Source organism: Glandiceps talaboti, chromosome 18 (assembly GCF_964340395.1).
Source record: "Glandiceps talaboti chromosome 18, keGlaTala1.1, whole genome shotgun sequence".
In the NCBI taxonomy this organism is placed as follows: domain Eukaryota; kingdom Metazoa; phylum Hemichordata; class Enteropneusta; family Spengelidae; genus Glandiceps; species Glandiceps talaboti.
The window spans coordinates 12473838-12488528 of NC_135566.1; the positions used below are offsets into that span (position 1 = coordinate 12473838).

Genomic DNA, 14691 nt, shown 5'->3' on the forward strand with positions numbered 1-14691 from the left:
TTCATCTTCTTGTTTTAGGTGTTTGAAGATCTTCGAAATTATATACAGCAAGCCCACAGTTGTTCACATTTGTACGATCTAGCTGGCCTGGGTACGAATAACCCAAATCGGAGTACTCCACACATGCACTCACGAGTCATGTTACCGCTTTTCATTTTTATTACATATCTTTTTCAGTACATATATTGTATGATAAAACTAGAGATAAGAAAATGAAAAGGCATTACCAATACTCTCAGACTCACCGATTCGTCTTTTCCATATCCCATAATTTAATTCTAATCAGTCAACTCTCTATAGTTTAACTAATGAAATGATTTTTCAATATACAAATAAAAGAACACACCGTTCTTTTACTATTTTTACAACATTAATGAATTACTTAATTTCGTCGGTCTAATTTGAATGACGTCTATTTTGTGTTTGGTGTATTCTTAGAAATGCCCACCATAATCCTCGCTACCTACAATGCCATGTTACCATATCCTAGGCGATAAAGAGGGAACACTGACAGCATAAAGATATAATGATTCATGTATAGTGCGTGGAAGGGTTGCCTTAGCGTCGACCAAGAATCGAATGAACAGTATTTGTTGTCTGTGGCTATGTGGTAAAAATCTTTTTCAGGAGCTTAGAATCAACGACCTTGGTCTGCTGCTTAATAGATTATTGTGAGGTACATGTAAACAGATGTAGCATACTCTTGAGGGTTTCATATTTTGAGCTTAAAGTCATTCTCAAATGTCTCGCTAACTTCGTGTTTGGCAGTCACAATTTTTGATAGAAACTTGAGTTATATCTTACGTACATGTGAGGTATTTGGTCGTCAACTTCATAGTTCACTTTCTTGTCAATAACTTTATGAAAGACTCTCGAAAGTCACGGTTTCTCCATGCATAGATAACTGGATTTACTGCAGAGTTGCTAACTGCTATTGAGAACACGATATAAAACAGCCAAGGTGTGCCACATTCTGCTGTAGGAATTGAAACGATGGAAACCATAGTAGCGAATGGTATCCAACATATGGCAAATGCACCAATCACTATAGCAAGGGTCTTTGTTGCTTTTAAGGCTTTCTTAAATGTCGCTGTTTCGAAGGTATGTTGTTGTACTGCAATTTGCCTTGAATGTTTTTTTGCGATGCAGAAGATATGTAAATATATAATAAACATAATGATGAAGGGTGCTACGAAAAACATCACCGCCCAGACAGTTATAAATTCGGGAGGTATTATCCCTCGCATGTCACACTGAACGTCTTCAAAATCAATGTCATTGATAGCTTGAATACAAGGAAACACAACTGTTAGATACAGAACGGGTATTATCCAAATTAAAAAGATGGTCCATTTTGCTCTTCTTGGTGTCATCTTTACTAGATATGTAAGTGGTGATGTAATAGCTAGGTGTCTATCTATTGCGATGACAAGCAGGTGAATAATTGATATTTGGCAACCCTGTTGGAAAACGGTAGCGAGCAACATGCAGTAGTAAATGCTTCCGTAATTTGGAATCGTTCCAAGAGCCATGCCTGCATTACTAACTGCACTGAGAGTCGCGAACAAATCAGCACAAGCCAAGCTGCATATAAAGTAATTGTTGATGGTTTTCAGAGCTTGAAAGCGATAAATAGATAAAATCACCAATGCGTTGCCAAAAATGATAGTTGATATAATGGCAGTTGTTGTAATTGTAACTATAATGTATGCCAGTGTCCTATTGGGATCACACATAACATCAGTTCCATTACCACTTCCATTTATTCCAATCAGTGATTCAGAGGTGTTCATCGTCAGTTTCATCATCAGACTGAAGTGACTGAGGTGTTCATCGTCAGCATGATCACCGGACATAAGATTGTATCCTTCGGCAAGGTCGAGCCAAAGTGTACTAGGCGGCGATTACGGTGCTTAACCAATCAGCGGTTGGGGAATCAAGATCATATATCCTAGTAATTGTACATTTGATATCTGAGTGATTGAAAAATAGTGGGAGGGTTTCCTTTCATTTTCGAATGATTTCCATAAATACCATATAAGTTCATCCAGTGAAATTGATGAGATGTGCAAATATATTAAAAGGCTCTCTGGAACAATGTGTAAGACTAAATGTAATGATATACCCTCGAGACAAACATATCTCATATTTCAAGACAGTTGTTAATTGATTTTGCTGTCACTAACTTCACCATTCGTCTGTGTGTAGGAGACATTGACATTATTTTATCATCTCAAAAGTCATTTTTCCACCACTCTATTTTGACATGAAATACATACATACATACATACATACATACATACATACATACCCACACACACACACACACACCGACAGACAGACAGACAGACAGACAGACAGACAGACAGACAGACAGACAGACAGACAGACAGACAGACAGACAGACAGACAAACAGACAGACAGACAGACAGACAGACAGACAAACAGACAGACAGACAGACAGACAGACAGACAGACAGACAGACAGACAGACAGACAGACAGACAGACAGACAGACAGACAGACAGATCTCATAAACATCAGAACAAGTGATCAGATTGAGTAATGGCAATAAATCTGATGTCGTTCTACATCCTCTAAAATTTACTGTTAACATTATATATCTATATATATTATGTACCAGTGATTACTTGAACCGGTTCGCGCTCATACTAATCCTAAGGCCCGGATATTGGTCTGGTGGAGCGAGGCTGTAAGGCAAAATAGACAGACTTTTAAGACTGTAATTTCACTCGATATGCTCGTGATGGTACCACAGAGAACACCACAGGCATTCCTGCAAATACTCCGAGTACGCCACGCTTGCACTCAAGAGTCATGGGGTACTGTCATAATACCCCGTCCTCATTTTTATTACATATCTTTTTCAGTACATATATTTCATGATAAAACTAGAGATAAGAAAATGAAAAGGCAGTGCCAATACTTTCTCAGAGTCACCGATTCGTCTCTGCCATATCCCATAATTCGAATCGCTTAACTCACTTTCTATCTGAGTTTGGAAATGCCCACCATAATCCTCCTTACACGCAATACCAGTTACGCATATCCTAGACGATAAAGAGGGAACACTGACAGCATAAATGTATAATAATCCATGTCTAGTGCGTGGAAGGTATGTCTTAGCTCCGACCAAGAATCGAATGAACAGTATGTTCATCATGTGGTTGATAAGTGGTAAATTTCTTTTCCAGGAGCTTACAATCAACGACCTTGGTCTGCCGATTACTAAATTTTATTGCGAGGTACATTGTACGTAAACACTTATAGGTGGCACTTTAGCATATTCTTTGGTGGTTCATATTTTGAGTGTAAAGTCATTCTGAAATGAGTTTTGCAGTCTAAATATACCATAGATACGTGAATTAAATCTTACGTACATGTGAGATATTGGTTGTCAGTTTCCAATTTCGTACTTCACTTTCTTGTCAATAACTTTATGAAAGACTCTCGAAATTCCCGGTTTCTCCATGCATAGATAACTGGATTTACTGCAGAGTTGCTAACGGCTAGTGAGGACAAAATATAAAACAGCCAAGCTGTTCCACATTCAGCCGAATGATTTGTAACAATAAAAACCACAGCAGCGAATGGTATCCAACAGATGGCAAATGCACCAATCACTATAGCAAGGGTCTTTGTTGCTTTTAAGGCTTTCTTAAATGTCGCTGTTTCGAAGGCATGTTGTTGTACTGCAATTTGCCTTGAATGCTTTTTTGCGATCCAGAAGATATGTAAGTATAGGATAAACATAATGATGAACGGCGCTATGAACAATAACACCACCCACAACATTGAAACTTCGGGAGGTATTATCCCTTGCATGTCGCACTGAATGTTTTGAAAATCAATGTCACTGGTAGCTTGAATACATGTATACAGAGCTGTTACATATATAACAGGTATTATCCAAATTAAAAAGATGATCCATTTTGCTCTTCTTGGTGTCATCTTTACTGGATATGTAAGTGGTGATGTAATAGCAAGGTGTCTATCTATAGCGATGACAAGCAGGTGAATAATTGATACTTGACAACCTTCGTAGAAAGCGATAGCTTGCACCATGCAGTAGTAAATGTTGCCGTAATTTGGAATCGTTCCAAGAGTCATACCTGCATTATTAACTGCACTGAGAATCGCAACCAAATCAGCACAAGCCAAGCTGCATATAAAGTAATTGTTGATCGTTTTCAGAGCTTGGAAGCGATAAATAGATAAAATCACCAAGGCGTTGCCAAAAATGATAGTCGATATAATGGCAGTTGTGGTAATTGTAACTATAATGTATGCCAGTGTCCCATTGGGATCACAGATAACATCAGTTCCATTACCACTTCCATTTACTCCAATCAGATATTCAGAGGTGTTCATCATCAGACTGATGTGACTGAGGTGTTCATCATGATTTTCATCATCAGAGTGAAGTGACTGAAGTGTTTATCATCAGCATGATCACCAGATATAAGATTTATACTTTGGCAAGGAGGAGCCAAAATCTACAGAATTATTGACAGACGGCGATTGCGACACTTGACGAATCAGGAGTTGGAGAAACCGGATATACGATTTTATATATCCTAGTAGTTGCAAGTGTGATATCTGAATGATTGAAAAATAGTGGTAAGGTTTCCTTTCACTTACGAATGATTTGCATAAGTGTCAGATTAGTTCATCCAGTGAAATTGATGAGATGTGCTAATACATTAAAAGACTTGCTGGATTAAAGAATGAGACTAAATGTAATGATATACCCTCGAGACAAACATGACTCATATTTCAAGACAGTTCGAAATTCACCGCGCTGTCCTCATTCGCCTTTGTTTTGGAGATAAAGACGTTCTTTTATCGTCAGGTGTATGTATTGAAAAGGTGTTTTGACGTTTGACGTTTCGGACATTCAGTCTGACTAAGAATGTCTGCTTACATTGATCTCATTTCATAAAATCTACCACAGTAAAAGTATAGTTTTCGTTTCCAGAAAGTGCACTGTAAAGTTTCTATAACACAAATAATAAAGGAATATGTTTCCATTACAGCTAAAATGATGCTTGGCTTGGTATTTCACTCATGTAACATGACATTTAATACACACTGTCAGACAGCTTAAGTTTCTAATGCAAAAGAAACAATTACATTGGCGCCGTGCACAGTGATGATGTAGAAGTTGTCAAGTTGAAATGTTGATGATCAGTTAGAAAGTAAAGAATTGCAGCCATTAAATTCATCGAGTCCATGTAATCTTTTTATTAGAAGCCTGTTTTTACTGCACTTTGAAAGAATATTACTACTTATCAGTGTTAAATGTGATTGGGCAAGGGATCCTGCTTTGTTTAGTGTGTTTCTGTTAATGTAGTCTAGAGTTGAAATATGTCGAGCTCTATGTCAAGAACGTGTCCTATAAGTGAAACACCAAGCTATCTATATCTGGCCTTTGTTTTTGCTTTATTCTATCATGTGAGCTTTCGCTTTCTCTTCCATGTAATTGATCAAACTGACAGGTGTAAAATACATTATCTATTGATCATAACAGACAAATAGACTGGTAACACAAACAACTTTGCAAATATAATGCCAATCACTGTCAAAACATGTCCAACTCTGAAACATCCTGAGGTTATTTTTCCTTTCACAATTATCTTCCCAATACAGCGTAAACGTCCTAGGGTCACGGTAAAATTGATTCCATGATAACTGATATGTGCAATAATTAAAATATCACAACTTGTTGATATAAATCAAAGGGTTGTGAAAACTCTACATCTGTATCAAATCTGACATGCTTGTCGATTCTGTATTAACTTACAAAGTGTATCATATACTCGATCAATAACCTGAATACAACGATTCCCCCGAGGATTAGTTTTTTTGGATACAGAAGCTGTCAATTAAAATGTCAAACTTTACAATAATTAAAATATCACAAATTGTTGATTTAATTTTAATTAAACTATCACAACTTATAAACGAAAGGGGTGTGCAAACTATACCTCTATATCAAATCTGACAAGCTGCCAATTGAAATGTCAAACTTTACAAAAATGGTTGAATGTACGTAACATAGTTTCACCAAACAGTATAAACTTCCACTAAATTATATAAGTTATGAAATATTGGTTTAAAACTGTTACAGTGCCACAGATTTAAAGAAAGTAATTGTATGTGCAATGTCACGGTTTTGAGTTATATCTTACGTACATGTGAGACATTTGGTCGTCAATTTCACAGTTCACTTTCTTGTCAATAACTTTATGAAAGACTCTCGAAATTCGCGGTTTCTCCATGCATAGATAGCTGGATTTACTGCAGAGTTGCTAACTGTCAGTGATACCACGATATAATACGGCCAAGGAGTCCCACACTCTGCCGAAGGTAATGAACCAATAGACATCATAGTAGCTAATGGTATCCAACAGATGGCAAATGCACCAATCACTATAGCAAGGGTCTTTGTTGCTTTTAAGGCTTTCTTAAATGTCGCTGTTTCGAAGGTATGTTGTTGTACTGCAATTTGCCTTGAATGTGTTTTTGCGATCCAGAAGATATGTAAGTATAGGAAAAATATAATGATGAATGGCGCTATGAAAAATGACACCACCCAGAGAGTTGTAAATTCGGGAAGTAATACCCCTCGCATGTCACAATGAATGTTTTGATCAATGTCATTTTTTGCTTGAATACAGAGATATATAGCTGTTAGAGATATAACAGGTATTATCCAAATTACAAAGATTGTCCATTTTGCTCTTCTTAGTGTCATCTTTACTGGATATGTAAGTGGTGATGTAATAGCAAGGTGTCTAACGATTGCGATGACAAGCAGGTGAATAATTGATACTTGGCAACCTCCTTGGAAAGCGATAGCTAGCAACATGCAGTAGTAAATGGTTCCATAATTTGTAATCGTTCCAAGAGCCATACCTGCATTTATGACTGCACTGAGAATCGCCACCAAATCAGCACAAGCCAAACTGCATATAAAGTAATTGTTGATGGTTTTCAGAGTTTGAAAACGATAAATAGATAAAATCACCAATGCGTTGCCAAAAATGATAGTCGATATAATGGCAGTTGTGGTAATTATAACTATAACATGCGCCAGTGTCCTCGTGGGATCACACATAACATCAGTTTCATTACCACTTCCATTGACTCCAATCAGAGATTCAGAGGTGTTCATCGTCAGTTTCATCATCATCATCATCATCATCATCATCAGACTGAAGTGACTGAGGTGTTCATCATCAGAATGATCGCCGTATAACAGATTTTATACTTCGGTAAGGTGGTGCCAAATTCTACATAGTTACTGACAGGCGGCGATTGCGGGGCTTGACCAATCAGCGGTTGAGGAAACGGATATATATATACGACTTTATATATATATCCTAGTAATTGCAAGTATGATATCTGAATGATTGAAAAATAGTGATAGGGTTTCCTTTCACTTACGAATGAGTTGTGATAGTGTCAGATTAGTTCATCCAATCAATGATTAGACGTGCAAAATGCAAATAGCCATTAAAACACTATTGCTGGAACAAAAAATAAGACTAAATGTAATGATACACTCTCGAGACAAACATGTATCAGTTGGAAATTGACCGCGCTGTCCTCATTCGTCGTTGTTTTGGACATAATGACGTTCTTTTATCGTCGGGTGTATTGGAAATGTCTTTTGACGTTTAAGGATGTTCAGTCTGACCAAGATGGTCTGCTTATATTGATCTTTATCTGCGTTTATTTCATAAATTCTACCGAAGGAAAAGTATACTTTTCGTACCAAGAAAGCGCACTGTAAAGATTCAATAACATAATAAAGGAATATCTTTGCATTATCTGGCCTTTATTCTTCCTTTATTCTATCATGTGGACTTTGTCTTTCACTTCCATGTCATTCATCAAACTGTATCAAATACACATCTATTGATCCTAACAGACAAATATACTGGTAACACAAACAACTTTGCAAATATAATACCAATCACTGTCAAAACATGTCTAACTCTGAAACACCCTTGGGTTGTTTCACATTTTATAATTATCTATACAATACAGCGTAAACGTCCTAGGGTCATGGTAAAATTGATTCCATCATAACTGATATTTGCAATAATTAAAATATCACAACTTGTTGATATAAATCAAAAGGTTGTGCGAACTATACCTCTATATCAAATCTGACATGCTTGTCGATTCTTTATTAACTTACAAAGTGTATCATATACTCGATCAATAACCTGAATAAAACGATTTCCCCGAGGATTATTTTTTTTATTAACACAAAAGCTGCCAATTAAAATGTCAAACTTTACCTGATGAAAGAGAAAATGATTGAATGTACATAACATAGTTTCACCACAGAGTATTAACTTCCACTAAATTATATAAGTTATTATATATTGGTTTAAAACTGTTCCAGTGCCACAAATTTAAAAGAAAGTAATTGTATGTACAATGTCACGGTTTTGATCAAGCATTGGCAGAAACTACAAACAATCTGAATGAGACTTAACCATGAATATCATGTGGTATTTGTCAAACAATAGGATAGGATATGATATGATATGATATGTGCTTTATATATATATATATATATATATATATATATATATATATATATATATATATATATATATATATATATATATATATATATCAGAAGGAAATATATATATATATATATAAAGCACATATCAAGACGTAGAGCAGCCAACGTGTCCCATATATGGGCATAGCAACGTCAATTAAAATTGGGAAACCAAAGAAAGGTACCCAACAAATGATAAAGCACACACACACACACACACACACACACACACACACACACACACACACACACATATATATATATATATATATATATATATATATATATATATATATATATATATATATATATATATATATATATATAAAGTGAAATGTAGATTGTACACAAAGACTATGCTTCCTCGAAAACGATTATCAAGTCCAATTTTCGATAAAATTTCTAAATACTTTTCACAATGAAATAAAGATGTGTTCACGATACTAACCAACTTGAATACTCTGTATATTTCCTTCTGATATTTATCTAAAAATGACCATCCGCCTTAATTACAGATGACCTTCTAATACTCTACATATCATCGCGGTACAGCGTGTATATATGGTGACTATGTTACAGGCCAATTTTTTACGACCAACGAGGTACAGAAAGTCTTTAGGCTACAATATCCACATCAAACAGTCAAAACACTTTAAACCTCTCTTTGTTCTAAATTTATAATTTGTGTATGAGATATTGGCCCATTTACTTCCATACGAATTTCTCTCATTGTCAACAACTTAATGAAAGACTCTCGGAATTCACGGTTCCGCCATGCGTAGATAGCTGGATTTAGGGCAGAATTGCTATTCGCAAGAAATATCAAGACGTAGAGCAGCCAACGTGTCCCATATATGGGCATAGTAACGTCAATTAAAATTGGCAAACCAAAGAAAGGTACCCAACAAATGATAAATGTACCGATCACCATACCAAGAGTCTTGGCAGCTTTCAAGTTCTTCTTAAATGTCGTACATTGTAAAGAGTGGTCTTGTGCTGCAATTCGACTCGAATGTTTCCTTGCGATCAAGAAGATATGTAAGTATAGCACTAATATTATGGCGAATGGAATTATGAAGAAGATAATAAACCAGGCCAGCGTAAATATAGGATGTACTATACCCAGTATGTTGCAAGGAATATTTCGCAAATCCACATCGCTGTCTATATGAGCATATACAACTAGCAATGCAAGATAAACAACAGGTAATGTCCAAATAACGAAGATGATCCATTTTGCTCTTCTTGTTGTCATCTTTACCGGATATGTAAGTGATGATGTAATAGCAAGGTGTCTATCTATTGCGATGACAAGCAGGTGAAGAATTGATACTTGGCAACCCTCTTGAAAAGCGATGACTTGCAGCATGCAGTAGTAAATACTACCATGATACGGAATTGTTCCAAGAGTTAAACCAGCATTGTAGACTGCAGTCACCACAACAATCAAATCAGCAAATGCCAAGCTGCAGATGAAATAATTGTTGACGTTTTTCAGAGCATGGAAGCGATGAACGGATAAAATCACCAAGGTGTTGCCAAACATGATAGCCCCTATGATGATAGACGTTGTAACTGAAATTATAATGTACGTCACTGCCCCATTGGTATCAGAAGAAACATCAGTTGCATTGTCACTTCCGTATGCTCTGATAAAAGATTCAGAGGTGTTCATCTTCAGCGAGATCACCGGACATACGATTTTTAGAATCCTTATGGTGGTAAGTGACAGAAAAGTAGTGTTGGAGTTTACTTTCACTTACGAATAATCTGTAGCAGTGTCAGATGTTTTGGTGATCTAAGGTTCATCCAATCGAATTGGTTCGATATGCAAGTACATTAAAGAAAATTCATATACGACGAAGTGCATTCATTTTATATCAATGATTGTGCCCTCGAGGCAAACATTTGTCACAATTTCAAAATATTATTCATCGATTTCAATGTCATTAATTTTGTCAGTTGTCTATTTACAAAACGGTAAAAATTGACGTGGGTGGACAGGCAAGCAGACAGACAGACAGACAGGCAGACAGACAGACAGACAGACAGACAGACAGACAGACAGACAGACAGACAGACAAATAAATAGGCAGGCAGGTACACACACATCATAAAAAGTAACCCTGGTGTTTGTGTAATATAATATGTAACTTTATTGCCATTTGCATAAAAATGCATGAACATTCTTAAAAAATGGTGAATAAATTGAAAACTAAAGATTGGAAAGAAAACAACAATTAAAAATAAAACATGGAAAGAAAATGCAATTGAAATGTAAAAAACAAGCGATAAAATTACTACATACACTTTAAATGATACTGGTAATTAAACAAATAAATACTGTACAATGTCTTGTCATACGCAGGAACTGGCTTGATTTTAATAATTTATAATTTAACACATCAAACGTTTTAATACATATGATGCTAAAAAGATACAAATGCTGAAACAAATAACATGAAACTAAAACACATGGTGGAAGATCCTAGGAATGTATGAAATAGCCTTGAGTGTAATGAAAGGTCTCAAAGAATAGAATTGAAGGTTTTTGAGACAGACGTCGACGAAGATTCAGTGACTTCCTTGAAGTTTAGAAAAAGTGGATTCTATATGATGATGCATATAGGAGGTCATTTCATAAATTCGAAAGGTATATTTTTGCTATTGTCGATATAGACCGAGCTGTAAAATTTAATTATAAATAGTGGAATATATATTACCGCTCCTTTTTTCATCCATAGTGACTTCCTCTGTCTCTCATATTCCATTCATCAAATTGTATTCGAATGTATTGATCCTAACTGACAAATAGACAAGTGACATAATGTAGATTAATGGCGAACATGGCTAGCTAACTCTGAAGCACTCTAAGGTATTTTACTTTTTAAATTATCTGTACACTATGATACAGCAATAGTTTTCAATGGTTTGATGTGACAACAACACAAAGACAACGCCTTGGATTTGATTGGTTTAGCAATTAGGAAAATATCTATAACAGGCAATATACAATGTCTCTAACACTATACATCTATGGGTAAACAAGGTTGTCAAGCATCGTTCAAATCGACCAATCTGCATCATTTGATACATCTATCATATGATCGTGTTGCAACAAGTCATTGTTGAAGAGAATTTTATTTTTCACTCATATCATTCTTTATTATAGAAAATGTTATATGATATAACTAAAAAGAGCCAAGAATCTACAAATATTCAAGTTACAATTCGAGGGATTATTCTTTAAGTGCGCGTCATCAATTTGTGCTGTACAGTCGTGATACTTTTTCTGTTTAAAATATACATCAGAGAAAATTGGCCAAAGATGACTTAATTGTATCATACATTGGGGAAATAAGTAAACGTCCCTGGATCATTGGAGAATCGATTCCTTCATAACTGACATATGCATTAATCATAAAAATGTCATGACTTGATATCACTGGAGAAGTCAAAGAATAGTTCGAATTACACATCTAAATCAAATATGACATGCTTGTCGATATTTTAATAACATTTAGTGTATAACGTTCATAACATGCCCTTAATGAAACAGTTTGTCTGAAGATTAATTTTAGATTGACAAAAAGTTTTCAATTGATATACAAAACTTTGTGTAGAGAAAGTCAAAATAATTGAATGGACATCAAAAAGTTTCACTAAAGTGCAGTAGTGATTAACTGCCACTGAAGTATATAGGATATTAAATGTATCAAATGCTTATCACCAGGTAAACATCACATTTCCAGGGTCTGAACTTCATATATGATGAAGATGATCCTTAATGGAAGAAGAAGAAGAAGAAGAAGAAGAAGAAGAAGAAGAAGAAGAAGAAGAAGAAGAAGAAGAAGAAGAAGAAGAAGAAGAAGAAGAAGAAGAAGAAGAAGAAGAAGAAGAAGAATGGTATACACACTTTACAGTGTCATAGATTAAAAGAATAATTACATGTATAATCTCATGGTTTTGGGCAAGCACTGATATTAGATTCAATGAGTGAAATATATGCCCCCAAAAATGTGACATATTGAACTTTGTATGTTATAACATCATGGAAATGACACAAATGTTGTAATAAAAATATTGGTAAATCTTGGTTTTTAAAACAACTTCGGTAATGTTAATGATAACGCATTCCTAACTTACAAATGCGCAGTGCATTTTGTAAATTTGATTTGTACATAATGTCTTCAACGTCTATGGTGAAAGTAATACCTTAAGTTGTCGTGTTTTGTATGATAATTACGAAACTCCGCCGATGTCACTCTTTTGTATTATTTTAAAAAAAAATAACGGTTATGTCCTTGGATGTGTGTGTGTGTGTGTGTGTGTGTGTGTGTGTGTGTGTGTGTGTGTGTGTGTGTGTGTGTGTGTGTGTGTGTGTACAGTATTAGTATTTTTTTTAGTTATTATGGCGGATGGAACTGTAAAGAAGATAATAAGCCAGACCAGCATAAATATACGATGTACTATACCCAGTATGGTAGAATATTTCGCAAATCCACATCGCTGGCTACATGAGCATATACTAATTAGCAATGCAAGATACACAGCAGGTAATGTTCAAATAGCAAAGATGATCCAGTTTGCTCTTCTTGGTGTCACCTTTGGCGGATATGTAAGTGGTGATGTAATAGCAAGGTGTCTATCTATTGCGATGACAAGCAGGTGAAGAAATGATACTTGGCAACCCTCTTAGAAAGCGAGGGCTTGCAGCATACAGTAGTAAACACTACCGTGATGTGGCATCGTTCCAAGAGTGAAGCCTGCATTGTAGACTGCAGACACAACTGCAATCAAATCAGCACAAGCCAAGCTACATATAAAATGATTGTTGACGGTTATCAGAGCCTGGACGAGATGAACTAATAAAAATCACCAAGGTGTTACCAAAAATGATAAACCCTATAATGATAGCTGTGGTAATTGTAACTATAACGTGCGCGCGTCACTGTCCCATTGAAATCATTGATAACATTAGATTCATTACCTTTGATCTAATCAAAGTTTCGGAGGTGTTCATCTTCAGCATGGTCACCAGACAGAAGATTTTAATACTCCCTATAGTTGAATTTGCGATATCCAAATAACAGCAACGTAGAGGTAGACTTTCCTTTCACTTACGAATGTTTTGCATACATAAGAGTCAGATTAGTTAATCCAATCAAAGTGATGAGATGTGCAAATTGTAAATATTTGGAACTAAGCAAATAGCGCCCTCAATGTTCAAACGTATATATGATGGACTTTATGGGTGGACTTACGATCGTCATTCTTTTGTTTGTGTACGTTTGATTGCATCTTTCATTTACTTAATATTGCAACGCAATCTACCAGTGCTATCAATTGCAGTATTAGTTGTCAAGAGCGCCCTCCCAGTTCAAACCTATTAACAGTTCTGGCACAAGTCAATTCAGCTGCAATTTGAACTTGGATAGCTTTTCTTTGATGGTAACTTTTGTCTCAGACAACCAAACAAGTGTTGACTGGGGTATAATCTTTAATAGTTAAACTCTTGCCAAATGTCTTTGTCATCATATCAAGAACAACTGGTAACATGCATCTTAAACTGTAAGATGTATCATGTTGTTCAGCCCTCTCAGACCTCTACACCAGTAAGTGATAGCTGATAGCATGGCATGAGTGTCATATCTTACAGACTACATAGCTGATAGCATGGCATGAATGTCATATCTTACAGACTAGTAGAACAGACGTGAGTGGTAGCTGATAGCATGGCATGAATGTCATATCTTGCAGACTAGTAGTACAGACGTGAGTGATAGCTGATAGCATGGCATGAATGTCATATCTTACAGACTAGTAGAACAGACATGAGTGGTAGCTGATAGCATGGCATGAATGTCATATCTTGCAGACTAGTAGTACAGACGTGAGTGATAGCTGATAGCATGGCATGAATGTCATATCTTACAGACTAGTAGTACAGATGTGAATGATAGCTGATAGCATGGCATGAATGTCATATCTTACAGACTAGTAGTACACATGTGAATGATAGCTGATAGCATGGCATGAATGTCATATCTTACAGACTAGTAGTACACATGTGAATGATAGC

At 35.7% G+C, this 14691-nt stretch overlaps 3 protein-coding genes across 3 annotated transcripts; all 3 read right to left on the reverse strand.

Annotated features, from left to right (window-relative positions):
• Positions 1-839: 839 nt before the first annotated feature.
• LOC144449691 (adenosine receptor A2b-like) lies at positions 840-1856 on the reverse strand. Its single transcript, XM_078140266.1, has one exon. It carries the CDS (start codon positions 1854-1856, stop codon positions 840-842), a length of 1017 nt encoding a protein of 338 aa, XP_077996392.1.
• Positions 1857-6248: 4392 nt separating this feature from the next.
• Positions 6249-7199, reverse strand: LOC144449692 (adenosine receptor A2b-like). Its single transcript, XM_078140267.1, has one exon. The coding sequence runs from the start codon at positions 7197-7199 to the stop codon at positions 6249-6251; it is 951 nt and encodes a 316-aa protein (XP_077996393.1).
• Positions 7200-9261: 2062 nt separating this feature from the next.
• LOC144449693 (adenosine receptor A2b-like) lies at positions 9262-10284 on the reverse strand. The gene has a single exon (XM_078140269.1). The coding sequence runs from the start codon at positions 10282-10284 to the stop codon at positions 9262-9264; it is 1023 nt and encodes a 340-aa protein (XP_077996395.1).
• Positions 10285-14691: the final 4407 nt, after the last annotated feature.

What these genes read in the sequence shown, in the direction of transcription:
- LOC144449693 (XM_078140269.1), bottom strand. Translation starts at nt 10,284, where the DNA reads ATGAACACCTCTGAATCTTTTATCAGAGCATACGGAAGTGACAATGCA.
- LOC144449691 (XM_078140266.1), bottom strand. Translation starts at nt 1,856, where the DNA reads ATGTCCGGTGATCATGCTGACGATGAACACCTCAGTCACTTCAGTCTG.
- LOC144449692 (XM_078140267.1), bottom strand. Translation starts at nt 7,199, where the DNA reads ATGAACACCTCTGAATCTCTGATTGGAGTCAATGGAAGTGGTAATGAA.